At 41.4% G+C, this 12,286-nt stretch overlaps 2 protein-coding genes across 4 annotated transcripts; both read left to right on the top strand.

The window, feature by feature from the left end:
* The first annotated feature begins 41 nt into the window (after positions 1-41).
* Positions 42-6,002, top strand: mlf2 (myeloid leukemia factor 2). Of its 3 annotated transcripts, XR_011177902.1 has the most exons (11): positions 42-347; positions 2,321-2,335; positions 2,422-2,533; positions 2,646-2,681; positions 3,225-3,278; positions 3,388-3,516; positions 3,769-3,928; positions 4,060-4,275; positions 4,614-4,708; positions 5,149-5,293; positions 5,385-6,002. XR_011177902.1 is itself a non-coding variant. In XM_069142473.1 (9 exons), exons 1-8 carry the CDS (start codon positions 304-306, stop codon positions 4,269-4,271), a joined length of 762 nt encoding a protein of 253 aa, XP_068998574.1. In that variant the 5' UTR covers positions 44-303; the 3' UTR covers positions 4,272-4,275; positions 5,385-6,002. The 3 variants fall into 3 exon arrangements, 1 of the variants encoding a protein (XP_068998574.1); XR_011177901.1 differs by having other exon boundaries at positions 4,614-5,293; XM_069142473.1 differs by lacking the exons at positions 4,614-4,708; positions 5,149-5,293 and having other exon boundaries at positions 44-347.
* Positions 6,003-6,860: 858 nt separating this feature from the next.
* Positions 6,861-11,886, top strand: LOC138194059 (gamma-enolase-like). Its single transcript, XM_069142472.1, has 13 exons — positions 6,861-6,966; positions 7,614-7,699; positions 7,848-7,943; positions 8,084-8,142; positions 8,219-8,288; positions 8,409-8,542; positions 8,639-8,861; positions 8,944-9,141; positions 9,648-9,724; positions 10,127-10,251; positions 10,338-10,446; positions 11,060-11,118; positions 11,301-11,886. The coding sequence occupies exons 2-13, from the start codon at positions 7,615-7,617 to the stop codon at positions 11,368-11,370; spliced, it is 1,305 nt and encodes a 434-aa protein (XP_068998573.1). The 5' UTR covers positions 6,861-6,966; position 7,614; the 3' UTR covers positions 11,371-11,886.
* The last annotated feature ends 400 nt before the right edge of the window (positions 11,887-12,286 follow it).

Raw genomic sequence — 12,286 nt, 5'->3', positions numbered from 1 at the left:
AATCGCTGCTGTCAGCTCCCACGCGAACTTTATAGCCGTGCTTCCCTTTGTCAGAAGACCGACTTCCGTTTTCATGTCTGGTCCAGGTTTCTGGAATTTACTGTCTAGTGAGACTCTGAGCAATCTGTCGCTTTGATAGACAATCGCAGTGGTTCAGTGTTTTTGCGAGGGAGCTGGTAAAAGGTCCTCCATTTCAGCCTGGCTTGCAGTTTGAGCCCGTTATTTTGTTTCATCCTTGAAAAAAACACGACTGTTTACCTAGCTAGCTGGCTAGCATCAGCCAGCTGAGTTAAATCACCTAGCATGTTTCGGTTCTTGAATGACGTTGATGACGACCCCTTCATGATGTAAGTACTGGCATTTATTACCCTTTTTTTCCCCCTCCTTCTTTTGACGCTGTTACCTCTTTGCGTTAAGATCGGTGTAAAGCTACATTTTGGGGGCATTATAAGCTGTCATTTTCACTGGTGCCTTGAAGCAGGTACAATCCGTTACTCAAGCCAGCTGTGGCGGCCTAACCGTGGTCCACCATATTGGAGAGACAATAACAAAAAAAAAAAAAAAAAAAAAAAAGAAAGAAGCTGTCAGTGTTCATCAACCAGCAGCTGCAATAACCAATCGACACTACTCGTGTAACTTCCCGCTTCATAAAGCTTGATGATATTAATTGAAGACACTTTCCGGCTTGCATGTTTACATAAGCGCGTTGCCCTTAAATGACAAATGCATGATAATGAAGATTGTTACAGATCACCCCACTATGTGATAAATAGTGCATATATGCACGTGTATTCCTTTTAGAAGCTGGTGTGCAAAGGTGAAGTACGTCTGCTTTATAGGCTTTTGCATAAAAGGTTGATTATTAGTTATAAATAAGTCTGTTCTGCTAAAGTTTTGGCCTCTTAGGGGACCAGTGCCCCCTCCCTAGCATTAATGTTTGTAATGTCAAAACAAAATAAAAAAAAATCCTGTAAATTTCAGTATATATTAACCTTGGTTCAGGCTGTTACATAGGGTGATGTTTTATGTGACGACTGGGTCTACAATTGAATGATTGTTAAAGATTCATCTGGATTATTATAATTTTTTTTTTAAACAACTTGAGGATTTGGCCTATAAATTACACAATTATCACAAATGTCCATCACATTTTCCCAAGCTTCAAGGTTCTTTTTAAAATGGTACTTTTTTTTTTTTTTTTTAATTGCTTGTTTTGCCTGAACAGTTAAAAACCCAGAGAGATTTAAGAAAAAGAAAAAAACAAAAGACTAGTTGTGTGTCAGTACAATGAATGGACAAATAGATTTTGCACAAACTGGGACTAATTGATGTTTGACATAAATAAAAGCAATGTCTATAGAGGTGAAGTAAATCTGCTTTATAGGTTTTTGCTCTGGTCTGAAACACATACATTTCCTTCCTTTTTTTTGTGCCCCTAGTGTTATTGCCATATGTCTAACCATAAAGTAGCATCACTGTTTATGATCTTGTCAAAACAAGACAAAAATACAAATTCAAGTGTTCATTAACCTTGGTTCAGGGTGTTACTTAGAGGGTTTTTTGGTTTGCAGTATTGATTAATCTAGTATTGATTTATTGTTATTGTCAAAGTTTTTGTTTTTTTATGAATCGGTTGAGAATTTGGTTTATAAGTCATAAAGTAGTAACAAATACCCATCATGGTTTACCAATAATCAAGGTACTCATTTTAAATGTCGTCTTTTTTTTGCCTGACCAGCAGTTTTAAAACCCGAAGAGAGAGATTACATAAATAACAGAGAAAACTAGAAAATCATCATATTTAAGAGGTTTGGAATCAGACTGTGTTTGACATCTTTGCGTGTTAAATGATTTAAACAGGTATCCATTTATCGGTTTTGTTGTTGATTGATGAGGAGCTGACACAATGAATGGGCTAATTGCTTTAGCACACTCAGGGAGTAATTGCAATCTGCCTTAATTGAGTTGTGCAACATGTTTTCATTGGACTTGCACTGAAGCATCTACTGGTCTGCACCTCACTGCGTGTGTGTGTGTGTGTGTGTGTGTGTGTGTGTGTGTGTGTGTCTTCTCAGAGTAAGAGAAGATTGCTTCATTTTTTTGAATAAATATTAATATAGTTATATATACTTTTTATTCCTGAGTGATTAAACTCCTTCAATGCTCCTGGGAAAAAAAAACAGTACCAAAAGCATGCTATAATCAGGCCACTGAGACCTCGATGCCCCTGAAGCTGAGCTTAGAGAACCTTTTTCAAAGTGATATGTCACATCCTCTGCCTGATGAATTTGACAAGGTTTTCTCCTTGTGTCATTTTCAGCTTACCTCCACCAATGTAAGTATAGTTCACACAGCTACATTCAGTCAATTTGCACTAATAAGAAATAAAATAGAGTCATAAATACTTCTTATTTCGTCTAGGGATCCATTTGCAGCTCACAGGCAGCAGATGAGGAGTCTCTTTGGCCCGTTTGGTATGGACCCGTTTCCTCTTGCTCCCCAGATCCAGCCACACCGTGCGCCAAGCAGACAGGTAACAGTTTAGACACAGCAGATAGATTGTGTGCTCGGTGTGTCCACCTACGTTTTTTTTTAATTGTATTTATTTTAGGTTTTGTAGTTTAACAGTTACTTATTTTTTCTAGGCTGGTGCGCTGACTCCATTTGGCATGATGGGAATGGTGAGTAGCCGCTTTTATGACCTTTATTAACTGCTAAAACAGGATTTGTGTGTCTAAAAGTGTATCAGGTGACTACCTCGTCATTAATGGGTTTACAGAGGTTCAGGTTGAAAACTGTGTTGTGTGAAAAGCATCCTAGTTTATGATTAAATTAACCAGACCTAGACTTTATAAGCAGGCCCAGTTATCGATGTTTTAGGTTTGGTTTGCGTTTACATACATGTACTATACTGTCAAATGTACGTGGACAATGTGGTGACAGATCAGTACCCAGTATTTACCAGAATCTGTGCTTTTTTCACCAGAAATACAAGCAATCACTGGACAAAAAAAACAACCCAATTCATCTGTAAAGAATATGATTACTGATGTTGTCCCTTTACCAAAAGAAATATGTTTGTAATGCATTTTGCTCTGAAAATAAGGTCAAGCGCCTCCAAAAAGGACACTGAACTGACAATGCACATTGTGGTTTTTGAGATGTATCACTCTGTTTCTATGTTCATCAAACGAGAATCTTTAAGATCCTCTAAATGTTTGCAGGGTGGAGGGTTCATGGATATGTTTGGCATGATGGGAGAAATGATGGAAAACGTGGTGAGCCGTTCTGTCAACCATTTCCGAATAAACAAAAAAGTAATTACTGTCATGAAAAAAACCTGTGTCTGAAGAACACTCCACCTCACCTTTATTTTTCTTCTTGCAGGATAGAATGTCCGGATCACCAAACTGTCAGACGTTTTCCTCCTCAACAGTGATCTCCTATTCCTCTTCAGACATAGGGGCTCCTAAAGTTTATCAGCAGACCAGTGAAACGAGAAGAGGCCCTGGAGGGGTAGGCATAGCTTTTACTTATTAAAATGTTAATAGTACAAATAAGTAGACCTCCTTGCTGCCTGACTGGACATGTTAATGATTTGTTAATCCCGGCATGACTGTGGCCTTCGACGAATGAAATCACCAGTAACTGTAGTAACAATAAATAGATCCTGGACAGTATCAGTATCACAGTTGTCATGCAAACATGTCAGTAAGAGGTCATTCAGAGTATCCTGCTTGTTTTAGTAAACGTCACTTTTCACCTCAGATCCGTGAGACGCGGCAGTCGATGAGGGACAGTGAGAGCGGCCTCGAGCGTCTTGCCATCGGCCACCACATTGGGGATCGCGCACACATAATGGAGCGCTCACGAAATCGCCGCACCGGAGACCGCGAAGAACGAAATGACTTCATTAACCTTGAGGAGAGTAAGTTTTGCCCATTCTGTTGTCAGCTGATCTTTGCACATTAAGGAGAATAAATCTTTGAAGACTAACTGAACAGCATGTGAAAGGTAAGAGGTGTATGTCATTTGTATCACTGCCTCTCTTCCTGCTAGCCGAGGCTGGAGCGTTCGACGACGAGTGGAGGAGGGAGGCAGGAAGATACGTTCCCCCAAATGCCCGCGGGCTGGAGTACGCCCGGGACCGACGAGCAGGCGGCCAGCAGCTGGCTCTTACTGCCCCTCCCAGCTCAACGCCCCCACCAGGTCATCGGCATGAGTCCCCCAGACACCGTCAGCCCCAAACCCGTCCACGTTACGACTGGTGAGAAGGTGAGAGAGAGGCCAACCAAGGCCAGACACACTTTATTATCCTAACTGCTCTTAAATCCTTCAGTTTTGAATGTATTATACACAGGCGTGGTAAGTTGACAGACCAAGTTTAGCTTTTCATAGATATATCATATTGATGTGTAAAGTATGTCTGCTGATTAGTAATAAGAAATTGCAGTACAGAAATGCTGAAGCTCACTAGTGCTTCTCATGTTTCATTGTAATTGTTAGTTTTTACTCTGAATACAGGGAATAACACCTGTTTTTTGTATTGTTTCTCCATATACCTGCAATTAAAGTGTGCTGCCTTTTTGTTTTAACACTTTTCTAAAACAAAGAGCTGCTCAGGAACGATAGCAGCAGACAACTCTTCACCTTCTTCACGACAGAAGATACAAAATAGAGGATACACAATTGACAGTGGTTGAAACAGGTGAAAATGTTGTTAGGTGCAATTTAACTTCCATTAAATTTTTAGGTTTTGATTTAAGAAGGATGAGGAGGGTGTAATTTTACATGTGAGCATTTTTATTTGTGGAATAGTTACAAAATGTTCGACATCAGTAGAGTTATCGGCACTTATTTTGGTAACACGGGGGCAGCCAACCCTTTTAAGATGATGATACTTCTGTACACTGCAATCAAAGCAATCTTGCAGGTTACAATGTATGAGATGGTCACGCTGTATAGATTTTGCCAAGGCAGATTGTGTAATGACTGTCTGATGAATAGTAGCGCTACAACAAAAATCAAGAAGAGCAAATTATCAGCTCGTGTCATCCAGCTGTACGGCTCTAATGGTTTGAAAGACTTGTAAATATGTGTTTTTTTTTTTGTTTTTTGTTTTTATTGTGACAATTTGTTGTCACTAAGGTTTTTGATGCACTCAGAAGCTGATTTTGAATGATAAACCACTGCATTGGCTGGTGTTCATACGTCTTGCACTGCGATCTAGGACCACCATTTTAAATTGACAACCATTGTTAATGTTGGGTTAAACAGAATCCTAAACTGTTGGGTAAGAACTCTAATGATTTAATTAAGTATATACTGGATTTCTGTCCTTTTAATAATTTGGTGTTATGAACACTGGTTGTCTGTCCATGCAGGTCCCACATAACGAGGCAACCAGATGGAAGGAGTTGAGGGAAGATTTCCCCCGATGCTGTGAACCACGCTGAAGACGGCAGTTGATGATTGTCACAACTGCCCGTCGTAAATGTTTGATATGACTGGACTGTCTATACATGACCAACATATTATACACACACACGCATACACACACACACTTGATAGTTACATTAACAGCTCAACCTCTTTACTGTTTCACATACACAAACACACACACACACACACAAATACACATACACCCTTGTGTAAGCATGGGTTTAACTACACTCACTTTATATATAAATCCTCATTCTCAAAACTTGACATGTGTCTTTGCCCACTGCACTAAAGTGCTACAGTATACAGTACATCTGCTGTACAGTCCATTTTATGTTTGTGAAGACACTAGTGTGTCAGTGAATTGAATTGTATACTGTTAACTAATTAATCTAACTAAATAAAAGTTCATTAAACATTGTTAGATAATTGCAAAATGTGTCTCTGTGGTGGTGTCTTAAATTATGGAGCGTTGTTTAAAGTGACATGTAAATGTCGACCTGAATGTTTGCACCTAGATCTGTATTTTTTTTTCCCTCATAAAATGCTTTGACAGTTGAGTAGTGTGTAACTCTGCAGCTATGTTAATGTAGTCCTGATGAACAGATGAATGCCACACATTTTTTTCAATTCCCACTGCATGTGCATGTCGTCCTTTGCTCCCTTCTTTGCTGTGCCACTATGTCTGCAGGTCACGTGACATCCAGATGGTTCGTGCAAGTGGAACAGCGAATGAAAAATGCCCTTCGTTTTGAGAAATCACTCCCGTAGTAGACTCCCTGCCTTCCTCCTCATGTGCGGGCTGTATCTTTAATTACATCCACGACTATTTTTAAATGCACATCCTCCTTCCAGCAGCAGCCGCAGCTCTTGTCACCTGTCTACCTGTCTTCCTCTTGTCTCCTTTAATCCCCGTCCTCAGATCTCTAACGTTCTCCTCCAAGGTGGCTCTTTTTTGTGCTGAGATGAGTCGTCTTTGCGGTTTCTTTTGTGGTGCTATCATCCGCCTGACATCCACATCTTAAGCTGTGCAGATGTTTGTTTCAGTTCCTCTCCCTCTGTTCAGCAGCATAACAGCACTGCGCGCGCTTGACAGCAGCCATAAATGATCTTTTTATGGAAACAGTTTGCTGGAACAATACGTCATGGGTGCTACAATAGTGAGCAGATGTACTTGCAGCACGTAGAGTTTAACAAATGACAACACTGTTGGGGTGTCCAGAAGAGGATTTAAATAAACAGAACCTTTTAAAGTGCAGATTAAAACAGATTGTTTATTTTCATGCATCCTCTCACTAACACGAAAATCCATGTAACTCCAGCTATTTGACTTTTTATTTCCTCGTGTCGTTTCCTCCCCTCCTTTGCATCATCCAATGACTCACGCGCTCCCCCTCCCCCCGCGTGGCATACGCTCCCTCACCCTTCTCCTCCCACCTGCCCTTCCTTTCCTCCTCTGTCTCTCTTCCTCTCATTTGCCCACAGTCGTTCACTTTTCTCTGCCAGGCTTCAAACACGCTGCAGGTAACGTTTTATAAGATTGATCTATTTCTTCATCCCCTCCATCCCTCTAAGCTTCCTCCTCCTCCTCCTCCTCCTCCTTCCCCCTTCTCCTCATCTCCTCCGGCTCTGTGTTTTCTGACCGTCTCATCTCTCCATTGGTTCGTGTTTTCAGTCACGAACTAAAACAGCACATAAATTGAACTGGCTTGTGGCCTGGAACAGGTTGACAGTATATATATATAGATATCTATATCTATATATATATATTTTTTTTTTAAATAGGTATGCATTATTGGCTTTTGATTTATGTTTCCGTCTGTGTGTTTGTGTGTGTTAGCTTCTTCCCAGGGAGCCTCTTTTCCACAGCTTCCTATCCCTAAGGCTGCGTCACTATCATCACTGTGTGTTCATGTGAGGAGGAGAGTGTCAAGTCCTCGTGATTCATGTGAAATTGAAGCACCTTCAGACTGTTCGCAGCCATGAAACGCTTTCTGATATTTTAGGAAGCATTTTTATCTGCAGCTGTATTTGCTTTCCGATGAGGATCCCTCTCTGATCTCAATAAACTGGAAGGAGTGTACGATTTTGTTAATTATGAGGACTGATCCGTAATCTGCAGCACTAATGGTTAAATGTGGCTCATGTTCCCTTGTATTTTTTTTGTACAGGATGTCTATAGTGACTGTTGTTGCCAGGGAGATCCTGGACTCCAGGGGAAACCCAACTGTGGAAGTTGACCTGCATACAGGCAAAGGTTAAAAAAAAGAAATACATTAAAACTACTGTAACTGCCTCGTAGGATGTCTCAAAATCCATCGTAAAGATCTGTCCTCTTCCTCAACCTTTCACCCCATTCACGTCCCTCCCTCCCTCCACCCACCAATCATCTGTCTCCATTCCAGGTCTGTTCAGGGCTGCTGTGCCCAGTGGTGCGTCCACCGGCATCTACGAGGCTCTGGAGCTCCGAGATGGAGACAAGACCCGCTACAAGGGCAAAGGTGAACACTTTTAATGTGAATCCTCTGAGCTCCTCTCTCCCGTTTTTGTTGTCTCTATTTGTCTCTTCTTTTTCATGATGGGTATTCCTTAAATTTGGACTGACTGGCTTCGCATATCTCCTTCTGTCCCGATGTCTCAGGTGTGACCAAAGCTGTTGCTCACATTAATGACACCCTTGGACCTGCCCTCATTAAGTCTGTGAGTAGCAAGTATAAACAGCAGAATATAGTAAATAATAAGAGGGAAGAGGGAAGTGAAATGAAAAATCTTTCAGGGAATCAGTGTGCTGGAGCAGGAGAAACTGGACAACGTTATGATTGAAATGGACGGCACTGACAACAAATGTAAGCATTACTCGCAGCTCATGTCCACGGTGATGCCATATATGTGCACTGACATGTTTACGCATCAGTGAGTAACGATTGCATCCATGTGTTGTGGCGCTGCCTCTGTTCTCCCCGCAGCTAAGTTTGGAGCCAATTCTATTCTTGGAGTATCGCTGGCGATATGCAAAGCTGGTGCAGCAGAGAAAGGTGTCCCTCTGTACCGTCACATTGCTGATCTGGCAGGAAACAGGGAGTTGGTCCTCCCAGTTCCTGTGAGTTGTATAGATTTTTATTATGTTAACATGTAATTCTTCCTAATAATCCACTCACATTATAAATACATCCACTTTATCTGCCCCGTCTGTTAGGCTTTCAATGTGATCAATGGGGGCTCCCACGCTGGGAACAGATTGGCCATGCAGGAATTCATGGTACTTCCTGTCGGGGCGGAGTCTTTCCGCGATGCTCTGCGTGTTGGGGCAGAGCTTTACCAGACACTGAGAAGTGTCATCAAGGAGAAGTATGGTCAGGATGCGACAAATGTGGGAGATGAGGGTGGGTTTGCCCCCAACATACAGGAGAACAGTGAAGGTAAGTACCACCTGAAAACATTTCCCCTTTCCTTTCTTGGATAACTGTGTTATCTGACATCTTCCTGTTCCGTTCCTGCCAGCCTTGGAGCTGATAAAGACGGCCATAGAGAAAGCGGGCTTCACAGATAAAGTGGTGATAGGGATGGATGTTGCCGCTTCTGAGTTTTTCATTGAGGGCAAGTATGACCTGGACTTTAAGTCTCCACCCAACGCTGCCCGCAACATCAGTGCTGATGAGCTGGCCGCCATCTACCAGGGCTTCATTAACAACTTCCCAGGTGTGTATTGTCATGCGTGTGAGCATATGTTTACGTGTGCAATTTAACCCTTGATGTGGGTCAAAAGCCTGCAGAATATGATGTCCAACTCAGTATGGGCCATAAAATGAGGGGAGTTTATAGATTTCTGCAGATCTGAAGCTGCAATGTCCTGGAAACACAGCGGCAGTGCTACTGCGTCACTGTAAATGGACACCCCATCCTCATTTTCTATTTCTACCACTGGCATATTTCTTTCATCAGCTTGGAGATAGAAAGAGACAGAGAAAAAGAGAGCCTGGCCTTTCCTCCTGACACACGGGCCTGTCAAAGAGGTTTTAATTATACAGTGCATAATTGCCAGACCGTGGCTCTTTATGCTGTCAGTGGTGTGCATCTTGCTTCTGCAGCGACTGTGTGCATGCATCTGCGTAATATGAGTGGAGATATTACAAATGAGGTTTGTATTTCTTGTAGCAGATTGTGATATTTAACTAATGCAGGGCAATAATCTCTCTTTCCATCAGTGGTGTCTATTGAAGATCCTTTTGACCAGGATGATTGGCCTGCTTGGTCACAGTTCACAGCCTCAGTTGGGATCCAGGTAAGATATTACAATATGTCATTGTTATCTGGAAGTGGATTAGCTCAGCTGGTCCTTAAACGGGTACTCCAGTACTGTCCTTCATTATTTTAAGCAATGATTGAGAGGGCACACAGGGCAAGATATTGTTTTAGTAGCCTAGCCAGTATTGGTCAAGCTGAGTGATGCCTTTCAGTGAAACTCTTTGCCTGATAAATGCCCACACCACCAAAATCTCTGATCTTCCCCTCCCCTTAAATACTGAAGTACTGTTTTATGTTGCATCACTGCAGTAGAACTAGATTACATACTTAGCAGAACAACAAAAGTTGATACTTCCTGACCGAGTAGACCGGATTCAATCCCTGATTTAAACAAAATGCACTTCAGTCTGTCCATAACTTTGTTGTACGTGCCGTGTAGGTGGTTGGGGATGACCTGACGGTCACTAACCCTCGCAGGATACAACGAGCTGTGGAGGATAAGGCATGCAACTGTCTGCTCCTCAAAGTCAACCAGATTGGGTCTGTTACAGAGGCCATCAAAGCGTGAGTTTATCTTGTGTGTTTCATGCAGACACGCACACATGCCTGCACTGGTGAGAGCACATCGCATTTATACTGTTTATTCTCAGGTGTAAGCTAGCCCAGGAGAACGGCTGGGGTGTGATGGTGAGCCACCGCTCTGGAGAAACTGAGGACACTTTTATAGCTGACCTGGTGGTTGGTCTCTGCACTGGACAGGTAACACACAACATGACAACTGCTGTCCTGAACATACCTTTTTATTTATTGATGAATGCACTTTACACTCTGCGGGTTGTCCGGGACTCACAGTGCACAAATGACACTATACAAAGTTAAGTAATCCAGCAACGTCACAGTGCAATATTACAGTTTAGAAACAAGACAATACATAACAACAATAATTTTATGAAACCGTGCCATGGTAGCTTAACTAGGGATTAAATTAATAAACAGAATTGGAAGCCAAGCAATGCAATTTCAGCTACAATAATAGAAATTAACCAGTGTGAAATGATTGAAGTCCTGAAATGATAACTCAGTCCACAGATAACCAAAAGTCACCTGAAATCAAGAAAAGATACCAAATATTTACTGAAATTAACTTCATAATTCTTATTTTACAGCAGCTTGTTTGGTGACTCTTAATCCATTTTAAAATGTTTTCACATAAAACACAAGCTGTCACTGTGTTTAACATTTTACAGACAAAGATATTTACCTAAAAGAGCAATTAAAAGATTAAAAATAACTGTTCAGTGTTGTCTCAATACTACGTATCAGTAATAATGCAGCCATGCCTGTAACTCTTGCTATTTCCATTTTCCTTCAGATTAAGACTGGAGCTCCCTGTCGATCTGAACGTCTGGCCAAATACAATCAGCTCATGAGGTGGGTTATCAAAGCTGGTATTTCATATATGTATGAATAAGTCTTGAATATCACTCAAAGCACTTATTCCATTTTTATATTTCTCTTCTTCTTTTCTTCATTCTTTTATCTGCTGCTGTCCTTTTTAACATTCGACTTCCTGCTCTACATTTCTCTCTTTTTTCTTCCTCACCTCCTCTCAGGATTGAGGAAGAACTAGGTGACCAAGCCCGCTTTGCCGGGCACAACTTTCGCAACCCTAGTGCCCTTTGAGTGCCCATGCCATTAGCAGTGGTACACAAGAGACCACACATACATACAAATCATGTTACACGCCCCTAACAAATACATAGTAAGGAGATAATAACTTCACTGTTTCAACAAAGCTATAAACACTCAATGACACACTTAAACACATCACGACTAATCACTTTCAAATAAATGAAATGCACAGATAATGCATTGTAGCTACGTCTATCGATCTGACACTTCAGCAACTGATCGAGTTAATTGACTACAGCCGACTGCAGAAAATCCTTAACAAATCCTGTCGGGAAAAAAAAGGGGTTTCACTTCTCGGCACGGAGGCACACTTCCCCTGACGGGCTTGTTAGTTTCTTTCTCCTCCCTGATCCTTCTGACTGTCTGCTTTTCACTTACTGCACAGGTGTTTTGATCTTTTGTGCCCCGTTGTTTCCTCTCCCTCCCGTTCCACTGCTTGCTATGAAACTGTGTCTGTTACTTTGTCTGTCGAAGGTTAAGCTCAATAAAGAGATGGATGTACGTTAATTTGCTCTCTGTGTTCTTGTTTTCAGGAGAAGCTTTGCTATGTAACTCATTTATTTTCATATCTGAAAATTAAATAATCAATAAATCATTTACGGTGGAAAACCAGGAAACCACTTCCCCGTATGGTTAGAAGTGTTAGCATGCTGCACTTTAAGCCACAGCAGGGGTTTAAAATGGCAGCTACAATTCTGTTAGAATATTATGGATTTGCGGTGATAAATTAGTGAATAAATCCTTTCAGTCAGAACAAATCCAGCAGGAAGGATCTTTTCTGTCAGTTTCTTCATGATGAAAGCTAAACAAACCAAACCAATCATTCCTGGCCACTTCTTCTGCATCTGCATAATTACATCAGTAAACATATCTCATCAAGCATCAATAATTTGGTAATCGGTCAAGT

This window comes from Embiotoca jacksoni, unplaced genomic scaffold (assembly GCF_022577435.1).
Source record: "Embiotoca jacksoni isolate LCO1_2020_lvr unplaced genomic scaffold, fEmbJac1.0.p SCAF_11, whole genome shotgun sequence".
Classification (NCBI taxonomy): Eukaryota; Metazoa; Chordata; class Actinopteri; family Embiotocidae; genus Embiotoca; species Embiotoca jacksoni.
The sequence above is the reverse complement of the archived record's forward strand: the minus strand, read 5'-3'. Positions and strand labels throughout refer to the sequence as shown.